We start from the raw sequence: 17,146 nt of genomic DNA on the forward strand, positions 1-17,146 counted from the left end.
TGGCCACCGATACAAGGTTGTCCCCCGCCTCTGGCCTGAAGTCTGCTGGGATAGGCTCCAGCACCCCCAGCAACCCTAGTGAGGATAAAGCGGTTCAGAAAAGGATTGAATGAAAGATAGACTGGGAAATGAATGTGGGTCATCTTTGAACCATGTTGTACATTAGAAAGGGTGCACTTATGTTGTGCATCAAAGGGTCAAATTGGTCCCTCATTTACTTACAGTTTATCTTATTATTAAATCATATTATTTTGCAACTTAATACGGTGAAGATATGTTTGTTGGTGGCAATTAAAAAAAACGTCTACAGAACTACGAAGTACTGCAACACTTTACTCGACGGAACGTAATTTTAGATGGACTGCAGAAGGAAACATTTGTCTGACGGACAAGCCGACTACAAGAGCGTTATCTATTATGTATTTCCGCGATCGTTTATACTAGCTCAACATCCAAGATAAAAAGGCTTTATTTAGAAAAATACATACCTATCGACATTTCCAGATCAACCCATGTGTAAAGTGAGATTTATTCCACTGTTTTACTGGATATTATATTAATCTGGATTGGTGAATACAGCATTTTGGACGCGCACTTTTGCGAATATGCCTGACGACATTGTGAAAGAGAAGGTTGTACTCTTGACATTTGGGCAAGCGGTACACGGTTTAAGTGACATTTGTTAACGCATGCTACAATTTCTGAGCAGACCGAGCAATATGAGAATGATAATCAACCACTTATGTACGAATTTCATTGTCTGGCATTCATATGAAGGCATTTTATAAGGTAGACTTAAAAATAATCATGAAACAGTTTCACAATTTAACTCGTTTATTTTTCTCCACCAAATGTTTCACACCTGTCAGGTTGTGTTGTAATTCAAGCAGTGTAGTTAGTACAAAAGAAACGCGAACAGCATCAAATCATTTCAAGAAACAAATATCATCTGGTCCAAGTTTTCATGACTTTATCCGTGGACTCCCTGGTAGTCATAAAACAACTGTTTCAGATGTAGAAATAGAGGACAATCATGCCTATCTTTCTGCACACTCGGAGCTGGGGAAATCGCGAAAGGGTAACTATTTTTAATTATAATTTTGGTCGATTTGGTAGAGATGTAAACCAGTAATCTGTCTTGTTACAGTTTATTTTGAAACCTATGGATGTCAAATGAATGTAAACGACACGGATATTGCCTGGTCCATTTTGCAGAGGAGTGGATATGAACGTACATCATTTCTAAGCGAGGTGTTATTGTTTCCTCACAATTTTAATACCTTTGATACCATTGGTAATAGTTTTCCTCATCATAAAATTATGCCGTCTTTATCTCCAGGCTGATGTGGTCCTTCTTGTAACATGCTCCATAAGGTATTCCATACAAAATTATTAAATGTGTTGGAAATGTTCACATGATGCTTGTTAAGAGGTTTTTCATTTGAATCGATTTCAATGTAACAGAGAAAAAGCTGAGCAGACAATCTGGAACAGACTACAACAATTGACTGCCATGAAAAACAAGCGCCTTAGAAGTCGGACACCGATGAAGATTGGCATCTTAGGTATTGTATTATATATATACAACTTCTTTAATATTTAACATTCACTTTCCAACTGGATACGTTATCTAGTACATAATTTAATAATAGGTCTAAACAACGGGTGTATGGCTCCTACTGGTGGACCTGAACTGAAATAATGAGAAAAAACTTTTGTGTGGGTTTGCAATGCTCAGTATACGCTAAAAGTTGTAGGTTTTCTTTTCGATCTCCTTGCAACAATCTCAAAGAAGTGTCATTACATAGTTTTAGGGAATGAAGGATCTCGGTTAGAGGGTTATGGTGAGGATAAGCAAGGATGAATTATTATCAGGAATAAACTTGCACGTGGACTACAAAGCCCCTTTCAACCTGACGTGTGTGTGTTTATCCAGGTTGCATGGCAGAGAGACTGAAGAAAGAGCTTTTGGAACGAGAAAAGCTTGTGGATGTCCTCGCTGGGCCAGATGCCTACCGGGATCTTCCCCGTCTGTTGTCTTTGGCTGAGGGAGGTCAACAGGCAAGCAATGTTCTGCTTTCATTGGAAGAGACCTACGCTGACATCATGCCTGTCCACCACTCTCCTCAAGGACACAGTGCCTTTATGTACGTTTTAAAGGAAATATTCCCAGTTTTTGCACTCATTCACATTATATGATCCAATTATCTTTTGCAGATCTATCATGCGGGGTTGTGACAATATGTGCAGTTACTGCATTGTTCCCTTCACACGGGGACGCGAAAGGAGTCGACCTGCCAGCTCTATTCTTGAGGAAGTTCGGATTCTTTCCGATCAGGCAAGTGAGAAGTAGTAGTTAACATTGGACTGAAAGGAAGTGAAAATATACTTCAACTTTTCACGTGTGGTTCTTATGCTTTCAGGGAGTGAAGGAAGTGACATTACTCGGTCAGAATGTAAACAGTTATAGAGATACATCTGAAGAACAATTCTGTGGTGCCAATTCAACCAAGCTGAGCCGTGGCTTTAAGACTGTATACCGCCCAAAATTGGGCGGCTTGCGTTTCTCTGACCTGTTGGACAAAGTGTCACAGGTTGATCCCAACATGAGGATAAGATTCACATCACCTCATCCTAAAGACTTCCCTGATGAGGTAAATGAGCATTTTAATAAAATTTCTCGTCTGAAAACACATTCAAGTATACTTCAAATCAGTGGCCATTTGACTTATGATTGATGACTTTTATCATCTGTGCTTGTGTGATCGTCCATGCATACGCAGGTTTTGCATCTGATTGCAGAGAGAAAAAATATTTGTAATCAGATCCATCTTCCAGCTCAAAGTGGTAGCAGCCGGGTCTTGAAAGCTATGCGACGTGGGTAAGCAACAGAAATCTCCAAAGTTTGTCCATCAGTTGGGTATTGTGATCTGATTTCTCACCACAATAGAATAATAAATGAAAAACAGTCTACAATGAGTACTTTCACTTTACTGTTGAAGCTTTACAATTGTTCTTTTACTTCTGATATTTAGGTCATTGTCTTTTTGCATCACCTTTGCACCACTTTTTCTACATTTATAATCGTCCCATAAAGAATGCACAATAATGCTATTAGAAAATGTATTACATATATACTAGAAATAGTGTTACCAAATGCATATTTGTCTGTTGCAATTTTGTAATTCAGATGAAAATCTGATCACATTTCATCTGTGCAGAAATTAAGCTATGGGGTTCACATTTGTTTATATAAAACTAACTTTTAAATCATTAATTTTAGGTATACAAGAGAGACATACCTGGAATTGGTGCAAAACATCAGAAGTATCATTAAAGGTAGGCTAAGTTTATGACGTAATTTACTGATCTATTGGTGCCTATGTATTGTTAATTAACCTGAGCATTATTTTCATTGTAAAGAAATAACAACTGGTACACACTTAGGTATTGAATATCACCTACAGCTTGTGGCAATTGATTGTCTATAACATTACATGAGGGGCTCATTAGAGAGATTCTATATACTTTTGTAGGTTCTGTATTTACCTTTCTCTCGCGTTGTTGTGTTTTCAAATGTGTATGTTCAGATGTAAGTCTCAGCAGTGACTTCATCTCAGGCTTTTGTGGTGAGACTGAGGAAGATCACCAGCAGACCTTATCTCTCTTAAGAGAAGTGGGCTACAACATCGGGTTCCTTTTTGCCTACAGTATGAGGAAGGTGAATAATTCACAAAACATCCTGTCCCAATACTTCATTCCAACATGGACATGTTTTTGAGGTCTTTTTTTTGTCCAACCTAGAAAACTCATGCGTTCCATTCCCTTAAAGATGATGTTCCAGCGGATGTAAAGCAACGTAGGCTTGAAGAGTGTATTAATGTGTTCAGAAAGGAAGCTGCAAGAGTCAACGCTACTCTCATTGGAAGCACACAACTCGTCCTGGTGGAAGGGGTCTGTAGTACTGTATTCCTATCGCATATCTTCCCATCCCAAAAGCGAGCATCTGCCAATCTTTAGATGCCACTCCTGGCTTTATGCCTTTGTCATCTTATAAAAAACACTTATCCACTATTCCATGTCAGTGTGGTTGATTAGAACGCTAAAACAGAGGTAGAAAAATACACAATTTGACCGTTAGCATGAATTGGGTTTTACAAGGGGAGTTCAAGGATATTGGTCGACTTCTGATTTTTCCAGGTTTTAAAACATTCTGCATATAGACTTTGAGCTTGAGCCTTTGAAATGATACAAGTTCAAAAGAAAGTGCTGCATGACAAACTTATCATCCTGGCGATAGCTCAGTTTTTTATCCGCAAAGCCTTCAGATAGTCACGGAAATCTATGAATTGATTTGGAACGAACGTGTTACAAAAATCACGCTCCGTAGAAAATGCACATGTTGTACTGGGTTGGCGTAACCTTACCAAGCAACAATGCTTACAGCTCATTCTTTTTTTTGTACAGGAGAGTAAGAGATCTGCCAAAGAGCTGTGTGGAAGAACAGATAGCAATATGAGGGTCATCTTTCCCAGAAAGGATGATGCTGTTCCTTCTGTTGAGTCCAACATGACTTCAATAATGGCTGGGGATTTCGTGTTTGTGAAGGTATGGATTTGAAGCTTAAGTGTTTAGACACATTGATCCATTGAGGTAGATGATACTTCCTGGCTCTATTTATTAATTATATATTAATTGGTTCCAGAACTTTTTTCGTAACTTGAAAATTTCGTAAGTAGAGCAGTACTTTAAATGTAAATTCTCTAATTCGTTCGACGGTCCTCACAACCAAACCCTTTAAAATTGGTCAAAGTCTCTCAATTTTGTATGAAAGATGTGAGAAACACACAAAAATGATAGAAAATGATAAGAAAATTATTTATTAATGTCTTAAAATGATTAAAAAGCATTCAAAATCTATCCGTGTTGAAGCATGATATGCGCACGCACATTTCGCTATGACCCGATGTCGTCAGAAAGCCGTCCACTTTGTATTACATTTTAAACATTTACGTGTGCCTTATGTGTATGTATGTGTAAATATGTACCGCGTTGCATTTATACGTTTTTTCTCGCTTACTAAGTGGAATTGCAATCATTAATAAGGGGAACATTTAGCCGAGGTTGACAGGTATGTAAGAGAGAATCTTGAAACATGGATAGTGGTTGTTGTGAGACAGACAATGAGAGCCCAGTCGAGTGTAGCCAGGTTCCAAAATGAGATTCAAAGCATCCGCAACAATTTTTTCAAAATAAAATAACGGATAAGGAAATGCATTTACTTTTTGGGGGATTTCGTAACTTGGATCTTTTTCGTATCTCAAGGCACTAATTTGCATATAAAATGCTTTAGTAACCTGAAAACTGCATACCTAGAGGCATTCGTAAATAGAGGTATGACCGTATTTTCCCTCCCTCAGCATTTTTGTAAAAATGTTCAATATTTATAAGAGTGACGATGTGAGTATCTGATGAGTAATATCTGGGCAAAAATGTTTATTTCCAGGTTTGTCTCTTCCTTTACTTTGTGAATATTGTCCTAAAAGTGTCAGTGTGTGCAACAACATTATTGGTTTTCTACTGATAATTTTTTTGTCTTAACACAACTACTTCTATTTAGGAGGAAATAATTGGCTAATAAATTTAAATAAAATACAATTTAAAGTACTGTCACCATTAGATTGGGGGCCTCCATATCATTACTATTTGTGGAAAACCAAACGATATTGCTACAGGTCTATTTTTAAGTGTATTATGAGTAATGCTGTCCATGTTTTCTCTTATATAGATTTTGTCAGCCAATTCTCAGAGTCTACGAGGTCAAGCCTTGTCTCACAGACATCCTATGATGCAGTCGGCATTGTTGTCCAACAATTAGTGTGGTAAAAATTTTCCTACCCATCCTTGATTGGTATGCGATGTTGATTGACACTGTTAACATCTCAGGAATCAAACAAAGTATAATTATGTCCGAAATATATTTTCGTCATTTTAGTCTCTCCATCACTGTATTTGTGTTGATGAAAAAAATGAACACAACTTCTCCTGTACACATTATGTATGGTAAGTTATTGTCATTAGACATTTTGAATTGTTGAGTTCATCAATTTAAATACTGGGTAGAAAAAAATTGGTTGGTGTTATTTTAAGTTTTAACAGTTGTGTTAAAGGGTCATTTTATTTAGCATGTTGTTAAAATAGATAACACATCCCGTGTTATAAAGTACAGATTGACCTGCACAATTTTTGGATGACACCATTTTGCAAAAGAAAAAAAGGCTGCCGAAGGAAAAAAAAAGAATGACATTTACATATAATTATTCAAGCTAGAAAGACATACACAAACTATCACAAATGTTGAGCTGTAATATTGAGTTGAAACCATGACTGGAGGTGTGCTTTACTTTAGCTGCTATGATTGTTCCTTTGTAGTAGTATGCACTGGCATAGAGAAAAATAGTTTTGGCTTCTGATCCATCAACCTGTAAACTGAACATCTGTCCCAATCAGCAAGTAGTCCTAGAGGAGAAAAAAACTAACATTTAAAACAGAACATACCATCATTATTTCTTGAAAATGTACGTTTTCTGACCTTAAGGATCTGAAGATCAGTGTTAACAAGCTTCATCTTCCCAAGGGTGGGTAGAGGGTATCCCTTTGCAAGTTGAACTAGGATGCAATTAGTGCATTTATGTTACATTTGACAAGAAAATATACATCTAGTAAATAAATAATAGTGAAACGTGCTAACAACTTACCATTCAGTGTAGGTATGACAACCAATTTTAGGACCACGCTCAGGATGTTATCAAGTGATCTGACCTAGAGATTAAAATTCAGGTTATTTCCTTTCATTGCTAACTAATAGCTGCAATTTCTGTCTCAATTGAATTCTTACTCGAAAGTCTCCCACATAACTTGTGCCCAGGGTCAGGTCCATTCTGTGCAAATTATGCAAAATTAGACTGTGACGTTCATCCTCGGAAGGAACTTTTGACCCCACCATCTTTCTCTTAGAATGAAGAGTAATTAATTTTTTTCAAACTCACTTGTTCAGGATGACAGTTCCAGCTACCCTCATGCCAGTGACAAACACGCGGGCACTGACACTGGTCTCCTGTCATGGAACAATTAACACATTTTTTTTTACTAAACGAGCAACCAAAATGAATTGAATATTTCATCATAAAGTGTGTAAAAGCTATTTAACGTGCCATGTTCAGGACAAATAGCGGTGAAAGAGTGCCATTGGATTGGATTGCATAAGCTGACACTGTGCTGGAGGCTTGAATTGTAGCGTTGTTTGGCTCCAACGTGATGATTGGATTTTTCACCGTCTTTACCAGCAGTTTCATCAATAAACCCGGAAAAGATTTTGCAATCTGAAAGTTCATAGCAATATTTATCGTCAAATCAAATTGCCCTACAAGTTCATAGTTTTGCAGGATTTAGCTCCTGTCACCTGGGGGATGAAAACTCCAAAAGTTCTGGTGTTCAGCCTGATTGGAGAGCTTTGAGGGATCTGTGGCAACGGAGCAGGAATATGTTGTTATTGGCCATCATGATGGATTGAAAGTAAACACAGTTGAAATGAGGATATTGTGACCTACCATATCATCAGTAATGTACAAACTCAAGGCTCCAGCTGTGTTGTAGACAAAAGCTGCAGAGTTGGCAGTGAAGGCAGACACACCAGTATACAACATTTTATTGTTCTGAGGTGGCAAAGAGAAGTTCGCTGCGGGGAATGGAGTTTCCTGGTGCTTTTCAATGTTGTAGAATTGCCCCTGGACACGAGAGAGCAGTTCTAATCTAGTACCCAACTCAGACTTTAAATCAACTTCAACCTTTAGATGTGGTTTTACCTTCAAACTCAAACTTAGGGAAGAGCTTGATATTTCAGGTGCAGAGACCATTGAATATTCAATCTCGGCATACTTGTCCACTTTTGCTAAGACTGCAGGAAGGAAAGAAGAAAATAAAAATATACCATACATGAAATTACAGTTAGTGAGGCCTGGATGGTGTGATTAAAAATAGCAATCGTTTTGTAATATAGCTTCCTAGTTTGTGTACTTTCTGATAGACAAGCACGAGTGTATAGTTCTTCAAGTAACAGTTTGCAAGAAAAATGCCTGTCACTAAAACTCCAAGCAAATGCAATAAATCATTTACATAATGCAGAATGAATTGGGCAACGCCAATAGATTCCTGCTTGGAGTACGACCCAAAATAATCCTTCACACAACCTTACACTTTGTATGTTTTTCTTACCCTGAATTATATGTGAAATAGTCTCGGACTGCTGTACTGAATAGATTCTGATAATCACATGACATTATTTGAGATGCTTGCTTACCATTGAGTGTTTTCAACTGAGGGTTCAAATCAGACACAGCATTAGTCACCAGTGGGCAAATCTGAAAATAAGTCCATTTATTAGATTTTTATTCAATTTTTTCAATTTATTTCATTTCAACAGCATCATGTAAACAAAGTTAGCAAAGGACAAATTGTTATTATAGTCTCTTAAAAAAATATTCTGCCTGATTACGTGGGGTGTTAAGAATTATTTTCCTCACCTTTTTGCTTAAGACCACTACTGCGAGAAATCACACGTTGAACTTAATCTATATTGAATCACACATCCCTTAGTTTGTGGTCAACTGAAATTTGGGTTTTAACATGATTTCACCCCACTCCGATTGTCTGGCAACCTCCTGACCAATGTTAGCTAGGATAGGCTCCAGCACCCCCGCGACCCTTGTGAGGATTAGGGCTTCACAGGATGAATGAATGAATATTTTACCCCAAAATTAGTGGGCATACTCTCTCTCCAGGTCACCAGTCTCCCTTAGCAGTGTTAATTAATACATGGTGGGCATGCCTATTTTCTCTGTATAATTAGAGCTCAAGAACCAGACTACTTTTTGTATAGATAGGAAAAAAGTCAGGAATAAATAAGTTCACTTATTTACATTAAATTTCTTCTCGTAAAGTATGATTAATGATAATGCAAGGGTGATGGTCAAGGATGCTGAAGTCCTCACCTTCTTTTCCAGCGCATTTTGCAATGCCTTGCTGATGATTTTTTTGAAAAGATTGTACAGCCAGCTGAAATAAAAGAGACACCATGAGAAAGGAGAAAGGCTTTTCTTCCGATCAGTAGTGCATAGAAGTGCTTATTTCACCTGGCTCCACCATGGAATTTGATGCTAACGCTACCAACAGTAGCTGCACAGTCAAAAGTATTGACTTGAGGTCGCCCACTTTCATCACTTTTCACTGCAATGCCTGTCTTGATGGATAGTTGTTTCACACTCAAGTCAAAGGACCCACTGTCTCTTCTGTTCAGTGGAATAAAAGACATTGGTTACAGGCAAAACTAGTGTTTTCTGTATGAGGGACACCGTGCCTAACTCACAATATTCTGCGGAATTTGACCCTCCAGTTACCCTTCATACTTATAAAGGCATTACTAATAGACAGTCTGACACCAGACCCAGGGATTAGATCCACAGCAGAGGTAGGTAATCCCACAGCCACTGTTTGCATACTGGAGGAAATAACATGCTAATTGAGATCAAACAATAATAGAACATCTAGTGCAGATCATTAGGTTGTCTTACTTTGAGAATCTGTACTCGACCTTGCCGATGACGGACACTCTCTGCTTTCCAGATATATCTGGGATTGTTATGCTTTTGAGTTTCTGCTGGATGGAAGTCATCCCAAGTTGCCTGCCTAACAGGGAAAATATTGGTTCAAGAAACTTGGCGCTTTGTCAGCATTTGTTATATCTACCATCCATACCATATTCAATGCCATTATCTGTCACTTTTACTTTTACTCCAGAACTGGTGCTTGAGGTCGCATGAGTGAAGGCAATCAACAACAGGATATACCACAGGCACATGTTTACCTTTTAGAGAGAGAATGTCAAGTGAGATAGAAAATGACTCAGAGCAGCTGGTTGCTACTCTTATCGCACACAAAGATTCTCAGGTCAACTCCTACATTGCATAACCCTAGCACAGGGGTCGGGAACCTTTTTGAAAGAGAGAGCCATAAACAATTCCTATTTTCAAATGTTATTCCTTGAGAGCTATACTCAAGATTTAAAAGTCAAAATACATAAAAAAGTGCCAATTTTTTAGTCATTTTACCACTTTTAAAGTACAAAAAGTCTTTGAATTCTTTTGACAACATTGTTATGCTGTTGCTAATCAATGAATATCAATGAGTATCAATGAGAGAATAGATGCAGAAGACTAATGAAAAAAAACAAGTCAATGCCACTGCCGCCGTGACGTTCCTATTGGTGCGTTCGGGACTCTGCTCTCTCACCACCGGTTTCCATATTTTAGCTCAGAGCCATATGCAACCATCAAAAGAGCCACATGTGGCTCCCGAGCCATAGGTTCCCTACCCCTGCCCTAGCACATTCTTAGGCTGAAAAATGAAACCTATTCAATAAATACATACATTCATAAACCCTTATTTGGCAGCATTGAAAATTTGGCTTGCTTATGCCCCGGGCCTCTTTAGATAAACGTCTCATTTTGTCACAAATATAAATTAAGAAACAACATAAAACACTTTGTTCTGTCAGACGTTTTACTACACTTCAGTCTAAAACTTCTTGAGTCTGTAATGTATACTCATGGTGACAAGTTTTAACTTTTCACCTTTTTATTTGAATGAGAAAGTTTCAGAACGTTGGACAAAGGATGTAGTTTTGTTGTGGTAGCCTTTACTAAAATTGTAATCATTATATGTACATGCTAACTTTTTAATGGGAATTCTAGTCGACCTTAATTTTGTATTCAAATGGCATCAATCACCAGCCACTTCTAAAGCATCACAATCAAAAATGATCCAACAGAAGAGTTTATCAGAATGTGTCCTTTAGAAAACAGTTGAGATGTAGATAGATGAGAAAGGAATCCCACATAGCAACTCAAATTTGAGGGGGCAAAAAAAAATCAAATTTAATTTGACTGACAAACCACATGCTGTCCATTAGGTCAGCAGTCTTGCATTTTTATTTAATTAGTTCAGACCGGAGTCCACATCCTATTTCAATTCGGAACTTAACAAAAGGGAACAAAGAACCACACGTTATATTTGCTAGAACATTAAGTACAATGATACAATATTAAGAGGAAACATGAGTAAAACAGTTGCAGTAAAATTTTCAAAAGCGCAGACAATTTTCCAGTAATGTACAATGCATTTTCGGTTCACAAGTAATAATAAATGTTCAAGCTGAGGAAGCCCTTAAATGAAGATATTTGCTGTCCAATTTACAAAAATCTACTAGAACAGACAGACAGAATAATGTTTGTATTATAGTAAAAGGCATATAAATTGCATATAATTGTCCATGCTATCATTACAATTACTACAGTTAATTTAATAGGTCTGTATTTATATTGCAGTATCAGAGGACCAATATTAATTATACACTTACTGGTATTAGCCGTTAATTGCGCCACGTAGCTTCTCTTGCCTTGGTGACTTGCAACAAGAGACTGAAAGTGGAAGCCTGGTGAGCTTGCCTTTATAATTCACTTACTCAATCAGCAACTAGAGTTGAAAAGGGGAATATCCCAAATGTGCCAAACAATATGAAACATTGTATTTTACATTATTGTGTAATGTTTCACCAAAGAAGCTCAAATTCGCATTTTTTTGGGGAACTTGTGAAATTTCAATGTGGTAATATGTTATATACAAAATAATTATGTATATAGAATAGAAATAAATAATGGACATTTTTACAACATTAAACCATATAAATCATGTGTAGCCTTCAAGAAGTTGGATTGGTAGCCCTAGAGTACCTAAGATTTTTTTTATTTTTATTTTTTTTATTTTTTAGGACTTAACTGTTCAAAACAAGTGAAAACCCCTTCTGCTGTTAGTGCCATTCATAAATCTATTGCTATCTATAAGTGTCAATATTGACGCTGCCTTTTTTTGAACACCCAACATGTTAACGTTAGGCAAGTGCTGTGTGACTCAGTCGTAAATGAAAAGCCTTTGTTTCAAAATCTTCGTATATCCTAAATTGTGAAACAGTGACCATAGTTAAAATACATTTCATGTATTCAATTGACAACTAGTTTTATATAATGGCCATTTAATATGACATGTCTTATACCTGATTATATATATATATAATACTGTAGGTTTTAAGTAAATTAAAGTGAGGGTTTTGCCCTGATGTAGGTTTTGCTAAATATATAAATGTTTAAGATTAAATGGATTAGAATAAAACAGGCTATTAAGTCAGTCCATGTGTACTATGGTGTGGTAACACATATATTAATGGTTTAGTCATTTTCTTTTTAAATGCTGGTAATTCTTTGATTTACTGTACTATTGGCTCCTAACTGTTCTGGCTTTTAAAGTGAAGTGGAAACGGACAAAAGTAGCAAAATAGTGACATCTAGAGACCAATGAATTGAAGCTCTAAATTACCCGAAAACTAAAAAGATCTGCATTTGATTGATTTTTTTATTCTTTAGAAAAAAAACCTTTTTAGAAAATTCTGTATCCCACCAGGTAAAGTGATAAAATGTCAGTGCTTGATGTCACCAATTTCCTGTCTAGTTTAAATACCATCTTGTGACAAATTTGACATTTACGGTGGTGGTGTCTCTGCCATCTCAGGGGCCAGGTATATTGCTCGTGTTCGTATTCAGAGGCCGTGGTGTTTTGGGGAGGCAAAAAGGTCATAGGTCAAGAAGTCACGGCATGTTATATGGCTGTGAGGAATCTCTTTGCCTTCAGCAATCATCACAATTTACCTTTGCGGTTTAACGTGGCCGTTTTCCTCTTTTAACTACGACCCTTTATAATCTGAGATTGTAGTTTTTCTTAAACTACAAACAAAGAAACTTTTAAAGCCTAATTTATAGCACTTGGGAAAAACCAACATACAGACGCTCCCCTACTTATGAACATACGACTTACGAACAACGGTACATACGAACATGTCTGCAAATTGCGTTTATGTCGAAAAATGTTCGTAAGTTCGATTTTGTTGCGTAAGTTACGTAAGTTGCGTAAGTGTGTGACGTATCGCCAGTGCGCAAAGAACCTTTTTCATTTTTATCATGAAATATCTCGTGCAGCCATTATTCAATATGGTTGGTGAAAAGCAAAATGCTTCTAGTGAGGGAGTTGCAAGGAAGAGGCAAGCCATTTCATTTGAAACGAGTGGCAATAATAACGAAGCTTGATGCGCGTGAGAGTGGTGAGCGTTGCACGGTCATACAACTTGAATCGTTCGACCGTCAGTACCATTTATAAACAGAAAGATCGAGCAGCAGGACCCAAATATTGAACGTTGCACAAAGTTTGCAAATCAATTGAATGATGCCATACAGTGCTACCGCATCATTTATGATGAAAAAAAGAAGAAAACTGTGCAATCGTCGTTAGATCGCTTCTTTCGGCCAGTTTCTAATACATAAATCTCTCTATACAGTACTGTACATATTCTCTCCATTTTATTAATTTTTTTTTTTTTCAGTACAAAGCAATGCGTGTTACTTATACAAGTCTTAAACATACAAATGCACTTATATAAACCTTCAATATACTTATATAGGCCTTAAACATAAATTATAATACAAAATATAGCACTGAATCAACGTACAAACAAATTCAACTTATGAACAATCGCTCGGAACCTAACTCGTTCGTAAGTAGGGGAGCGTCTGTACTCTGTTCTTGGTCTTCTGATGTTTTAAACAGTGGCGGTCCGTGAATTTCCTACTGACGCCTTCAGCTGTCGGAATCAATCCAACCCTCAAAAACTATTTTATGGCTATAAAACCTCTACTGCAGCTACAGCTGCGACACATAAAAATCATCAATAATAACCTCATACAATTGAAATATTATTTAGGAATATAGCCATATTTTATTAACCAAAAATCTTTTTTACCTGTGCACAATATCCATCCTGCTTTCTTTCCTCCTTCTTTACTATCGCCATCGAAGCTAATGCTGAAATGCCTGTGCTGTCGTATTTCTGGCATACGTTTTTATTTGATTCAGTGCTGAAAATGTTTGTTCCAGGTTGTGACAGGCTTGCTTGCGTTGGAGTTGTCCGACCTTTCTTAATGATGTCCAGCTTTTTTTCTTGAAAAGTCAGTCTTGAAAATGGCTTCGACAGTATATCTGCAAACAAATCAATTTCTTCTCCTCCTTCAGCCATTGCGGGTTGACAAAACCGCTATTAAATCAACACAACAATATATTTGCTTGTGTAGCTTGCTCCAGATACAGTTTGGTAGCTCTGGCTAGTCCACTCTATCACTAGGCAATCATAGTTGGTGAAAGCGATGACGTATCCCTACGCCTGCGAGAAGGCCTTGGTGTCACCAAATCGAATTCTGATTGGTTAAAGCAACAGTCTAATCGATGCTTGTTTAATGCAGCAGAGCCTGCAGAACTGATTGTGAAGGCCTTGAGGCAGATTTTGGACCCTGGCAACAAATAATGGCTGAAATCTGATTGGTTAAATACTTGAATATGAAAACACACGTGGAAGCAGTGCAACCAGGGGAAAGCAATGAAAGGAAGCTAACAGACAATTTGGAATTATTTAATAAGTATTCATGGACAAAATATAATTAACATCAGTCTGTGATTCAGATATTTCTGAGGCCAAACATGTTTTTAAATAGTCTCTTTGGTTGTGTCTCTTAAAAGGCATATTTAAAATAGTTTCATGTTTTCTTTAAAATACAATTAAAATATTAAATCATGCCACATCCCATCGCTTGAATAATACAATTGAAAGGTGTCTTTCCTTTTTTCCAAATAAAAGGGAGATAACACATTTCATGTTGTAGCTGCAGCACATTTCAATCACCAGAGGAAAGTTCATGTACTGGTGGAACAAATGGAAAAAAGGAAATGGGCCTGCCTGGGTCAGCAGATAACTGCAAAGTGCAACAAAACCATCAAAAAGGAAGACAGGATACTGGCCATGTCCTCGGAATACTTGGTGATCCCTTGGGAATCTGTATCTGGACCTACTTTATCATACATGCCAAACTTTATCTTGATGTGGAGAATTGTGTTATTGTGGCTTTAGGAAAAATCACATCTAAAAAACGACATGAATTTATAGCCAAATGTAACTGGAGATCATCAACATTATGAATATGAAATTACTTGACTGGACTGCACTGAATGGACCTCAATATTGTTATATTTGTCAATTTTTTTTATTGATTTGTTTTTGTCTGTTTTTCTGTATTTCCAGTTTTAATAAAGTTTAATGGTGAATGCAACCATTTTCAATATCAAAACTCTGTTTTGTGTTTGTTATATCAAATTAACTTTGCTTGATATTTAAAAGTGTATGAATATATAGGTTCCCGGAGTCAGCTGGGATAGGCTCCAGCACCCCCTGCACTCCCTGTGAGGAGAAACGCTTGATAAAATGAATGAATTAATATATATTCTTGACAAATACAGAACAGCAAAGCACACGTTATATGAAGGGATGATTCTACCTTTTGCTTTTACCTTTCACTTGGCATGTATTTTCTTAAAAGGTTTGTATTTTGAGCACGTGCACTGCTGTTTCTTTTTTTAAACTATGTAAAATGTATTATACAATTCATAAATTCTTTACAATTCGGAACAACTTTTGCTTGTTGGTACCTCCTGTTATATAATACATGTAGAACTACATTTTTTGCTCAACATTTTATTCAGCTCTGAGATCAAAAGAGCTAAATTGATGATGTCTCTCTCTCTCTCATCTCATTTTCTGAACTGCTTTATCCTCACAGGGTCGCAGGGGGTGCTGGAGCCCATCCCAGCTGACTCTGGGCTAGAGGCGGGGGACACCCTGAATTGGTGGCCAGCCAATCACAGGGAACAAGCAGAAAAACAACCATCCTTGCTCATACTCATACCTAGGGGGAATTTAGAGTGTCCAATCAGCCTACCATGCATGTTTTTGGAATGTGGGAGGAACCCGGAGTACCCGGAGAAAACCCACGCAGGCCCGGCCGGGGAGAACATGCAAACTCCACACAGGTGGACCGACCAGGATTTGAACCCAGGTGCCCCACTGTGAGGCCGAAGCTCTAACCACTCGTGCCCCCGGGCCGCCCCTGATCAAGATGTGAGGGCATGAAATAATTTTCTCAAATTGTCTTTCAAAGTAATCTGTCTAACCCCAAAATTACAGCTGTCCAGTCGCTTTAAGTGCTGAAAGAACAACCCCCCCCCAATCAATTTTGAATGGGTTTGATGTTTGACTCTGTGATGCAATCAAGGGGAATGCTCTGACGACATAGTGCGAAATGGCAGCAACCTTTTTCCATCTAATGTGGCCTTTCAGAAATATTTCACAGAAGATGCCAAATTAACTATCATTTCTGCTCATTCAGGGTTGTCCATCTATTGACCTAGTATAATGCAAAAATGCAAAATCTGATCACATTGTTTTTGCACCGCTAGCTAATAAAAGTGACTTGTATCTTGTGAATAGTAACTGGAAAATTCTTCCACCTACAGAAACAAACAAACAAAAACATGGTTTTACGCATTCCATTCAATCAACAAAATTAATGCAACTCTCTCTCTCCCTCTCTCTCGCTCTCTCTCTCTCTCTCTCTCTCTCTCTCTCTCTCTCTCTCTCTCTCTCTCTCTCTCTCTCCCTCTCTCTCTCTCTCTCTCCCCCTCTCTCAATCTCTCTCCCTCCCTCCCTCCCTCCCTCACCCTCTCTCTCGCACTCTTACTCTCTCTCACTCTCTCACTTTAGGCTTCGCACCGGCAAAACACAGACGCACGTATGCACGTCTTCTTTCCTATTTTTTTTCTCCCCCAAACTGGAAGGAATAAACGCTGAGGATTGACTTAACCCGTTTGGAACGTCCACCTGCCACCCCCCTTTGATGTCATCTTAAGCAGGTATGCTGTATTCTTATTATTTCCCCTTCCTCCCCAAATGCGCGGATGTCCTCAATAATCCGTCTCGTTTCTTTTAAATATAATGGTTGAGCTCCCTTATTGCCGCATAATAGGATATCAACAATTGTGCGTTCACGTTGCGCGTGTGCTTTTTGACTCTACGGCACGGTACGGGAAAAATGGTTCCAGTTTT

General features: G+C 37.8%; 3 protein-coding genes across 13 annotated transcripts in view; 2 read left to right on the top strand and 1 right to left on the bottom strand.

Annotated features, from left to right (window-relative positions):
- Positions 1–400: 400 nt before the first annotated feature.
- Positions 401–16,929, top strand: cdk5rap1 (CDK5 regulatory subunit associated protein 1). Of its 3 annotated transcripts, none has more exons than XM_077602931.1 (14): positions 401–1,078; positions 1,148–1,251; positions 1,340–1,374; positions 1,465–1,565; positions 1,937–2,147; positions 2,218–2,342; positions 2,428–2,654; positions 2,784–2,881; positions 3,284–3,339; positions 3,591–3,721; positions 3,805–3,954; positions 4,468–4,608; positions 5,789–5,882; positions 16,805–16,929. In XM_077602931.1, exons 1-13 carry the CDS (start codon positions 772–774, stop codon positions 5,876–5,878), a joined length of 1,776 nt encoding a protein of 591 aa, XP_077459057.1. In that variant the 5' UTR covers positions 401–771; the 3' UTR covers positions 5,879–5,882; positions 16,805–16,929. The 3 variants fall into 3 exon arrangements, with proteins under 3 accessions (XP_077459057.1, XP_077459056.1, XP_077459055.1); XM_077602930.1 differs by lacking the exon at positions 16,805–16,929 and adding an exon at positions 9,682–11,788; XM_077602929.1 differs by lacking the exon at positions 16,805–16,929 and having other exon boundaries at positions 5,789–9,162.
- Positions 4,863–11,594, bottom strand: LOC144075643 (bactericidal permeability-increasing protein-like). 2 transcript variants are annotated; one of them, XM_077602933.1, is made up of 16 exons: positions 11,474–11,594; positions 9,814–9,922; positions 9,630–9,744; positions 9,425–9,556; positions 9,192–9,347; positions 9,051–9,114; positions 8,360–8,420; positions 7,866–7,957; positions 7,611–7,787; positions 7,463–7,522; positions 7,215–7,382; positions 7,050–7,117; positions 6,899–6,941; positions 6,759–6,822; positions 6,593–6,669; positions 4,863–6,519 (listed from the first exon to the last, which is right to left on the bottom strand). In XM_077602933.1, exons 2-16 carry the CDS (start codon positions 9,914–9,916, stop codon positions 6,478–6,480), a joined length of 1,422 nt encoding a protein of 473 aa, XP_077459059.1. In that variant the 5' UTR covers positions 9,917–9,922; positions 11,474–11,594; the 3' UTR covers positions 4,863–6,477. The 2 variants fall into 2 exon arrangements, with proteins under 2 accessions (XP_077459059.1, XP_077459058.1); XM_077602932.1 differs by having other exon boundaries at positions 4,863–6,669.
- The window catches only part of LOC144075640 (uncharacterized), a 31,171-nt gene continuing 30,834 nt past the window's right edge, over positions 16,810–17,146 (top strand). For all 8 annotated transcript variants that reach the window (XM_077602915.1, XM_077602912.1, XM_077602917.1 and 5 more), the window contains exon 1: positions 16,810–16,953. The gene's annotated coding sequence lies outside the window, so the exon portion shown is untranslated. The remainder of the gene's footprint in view (positions 16,954–17,146) is intronic.

Source organism: Stigmatopora argus, chromosome 6 (genome assembly GCF_051989625.1).
Source record: "Stigmatopora argus isolate UIUO_Sarg chromosome 6, RoL_Sarg_1.0, whole genome shotgun sequence".
NCBI classification, from domain to species: domain Eukaryota; kingdom Metazoa; phylum Chordata; class Actinopteri; order Syngnathiformes; family Syngnathidae; genus Stigmatopora; species Stigmatopora argus.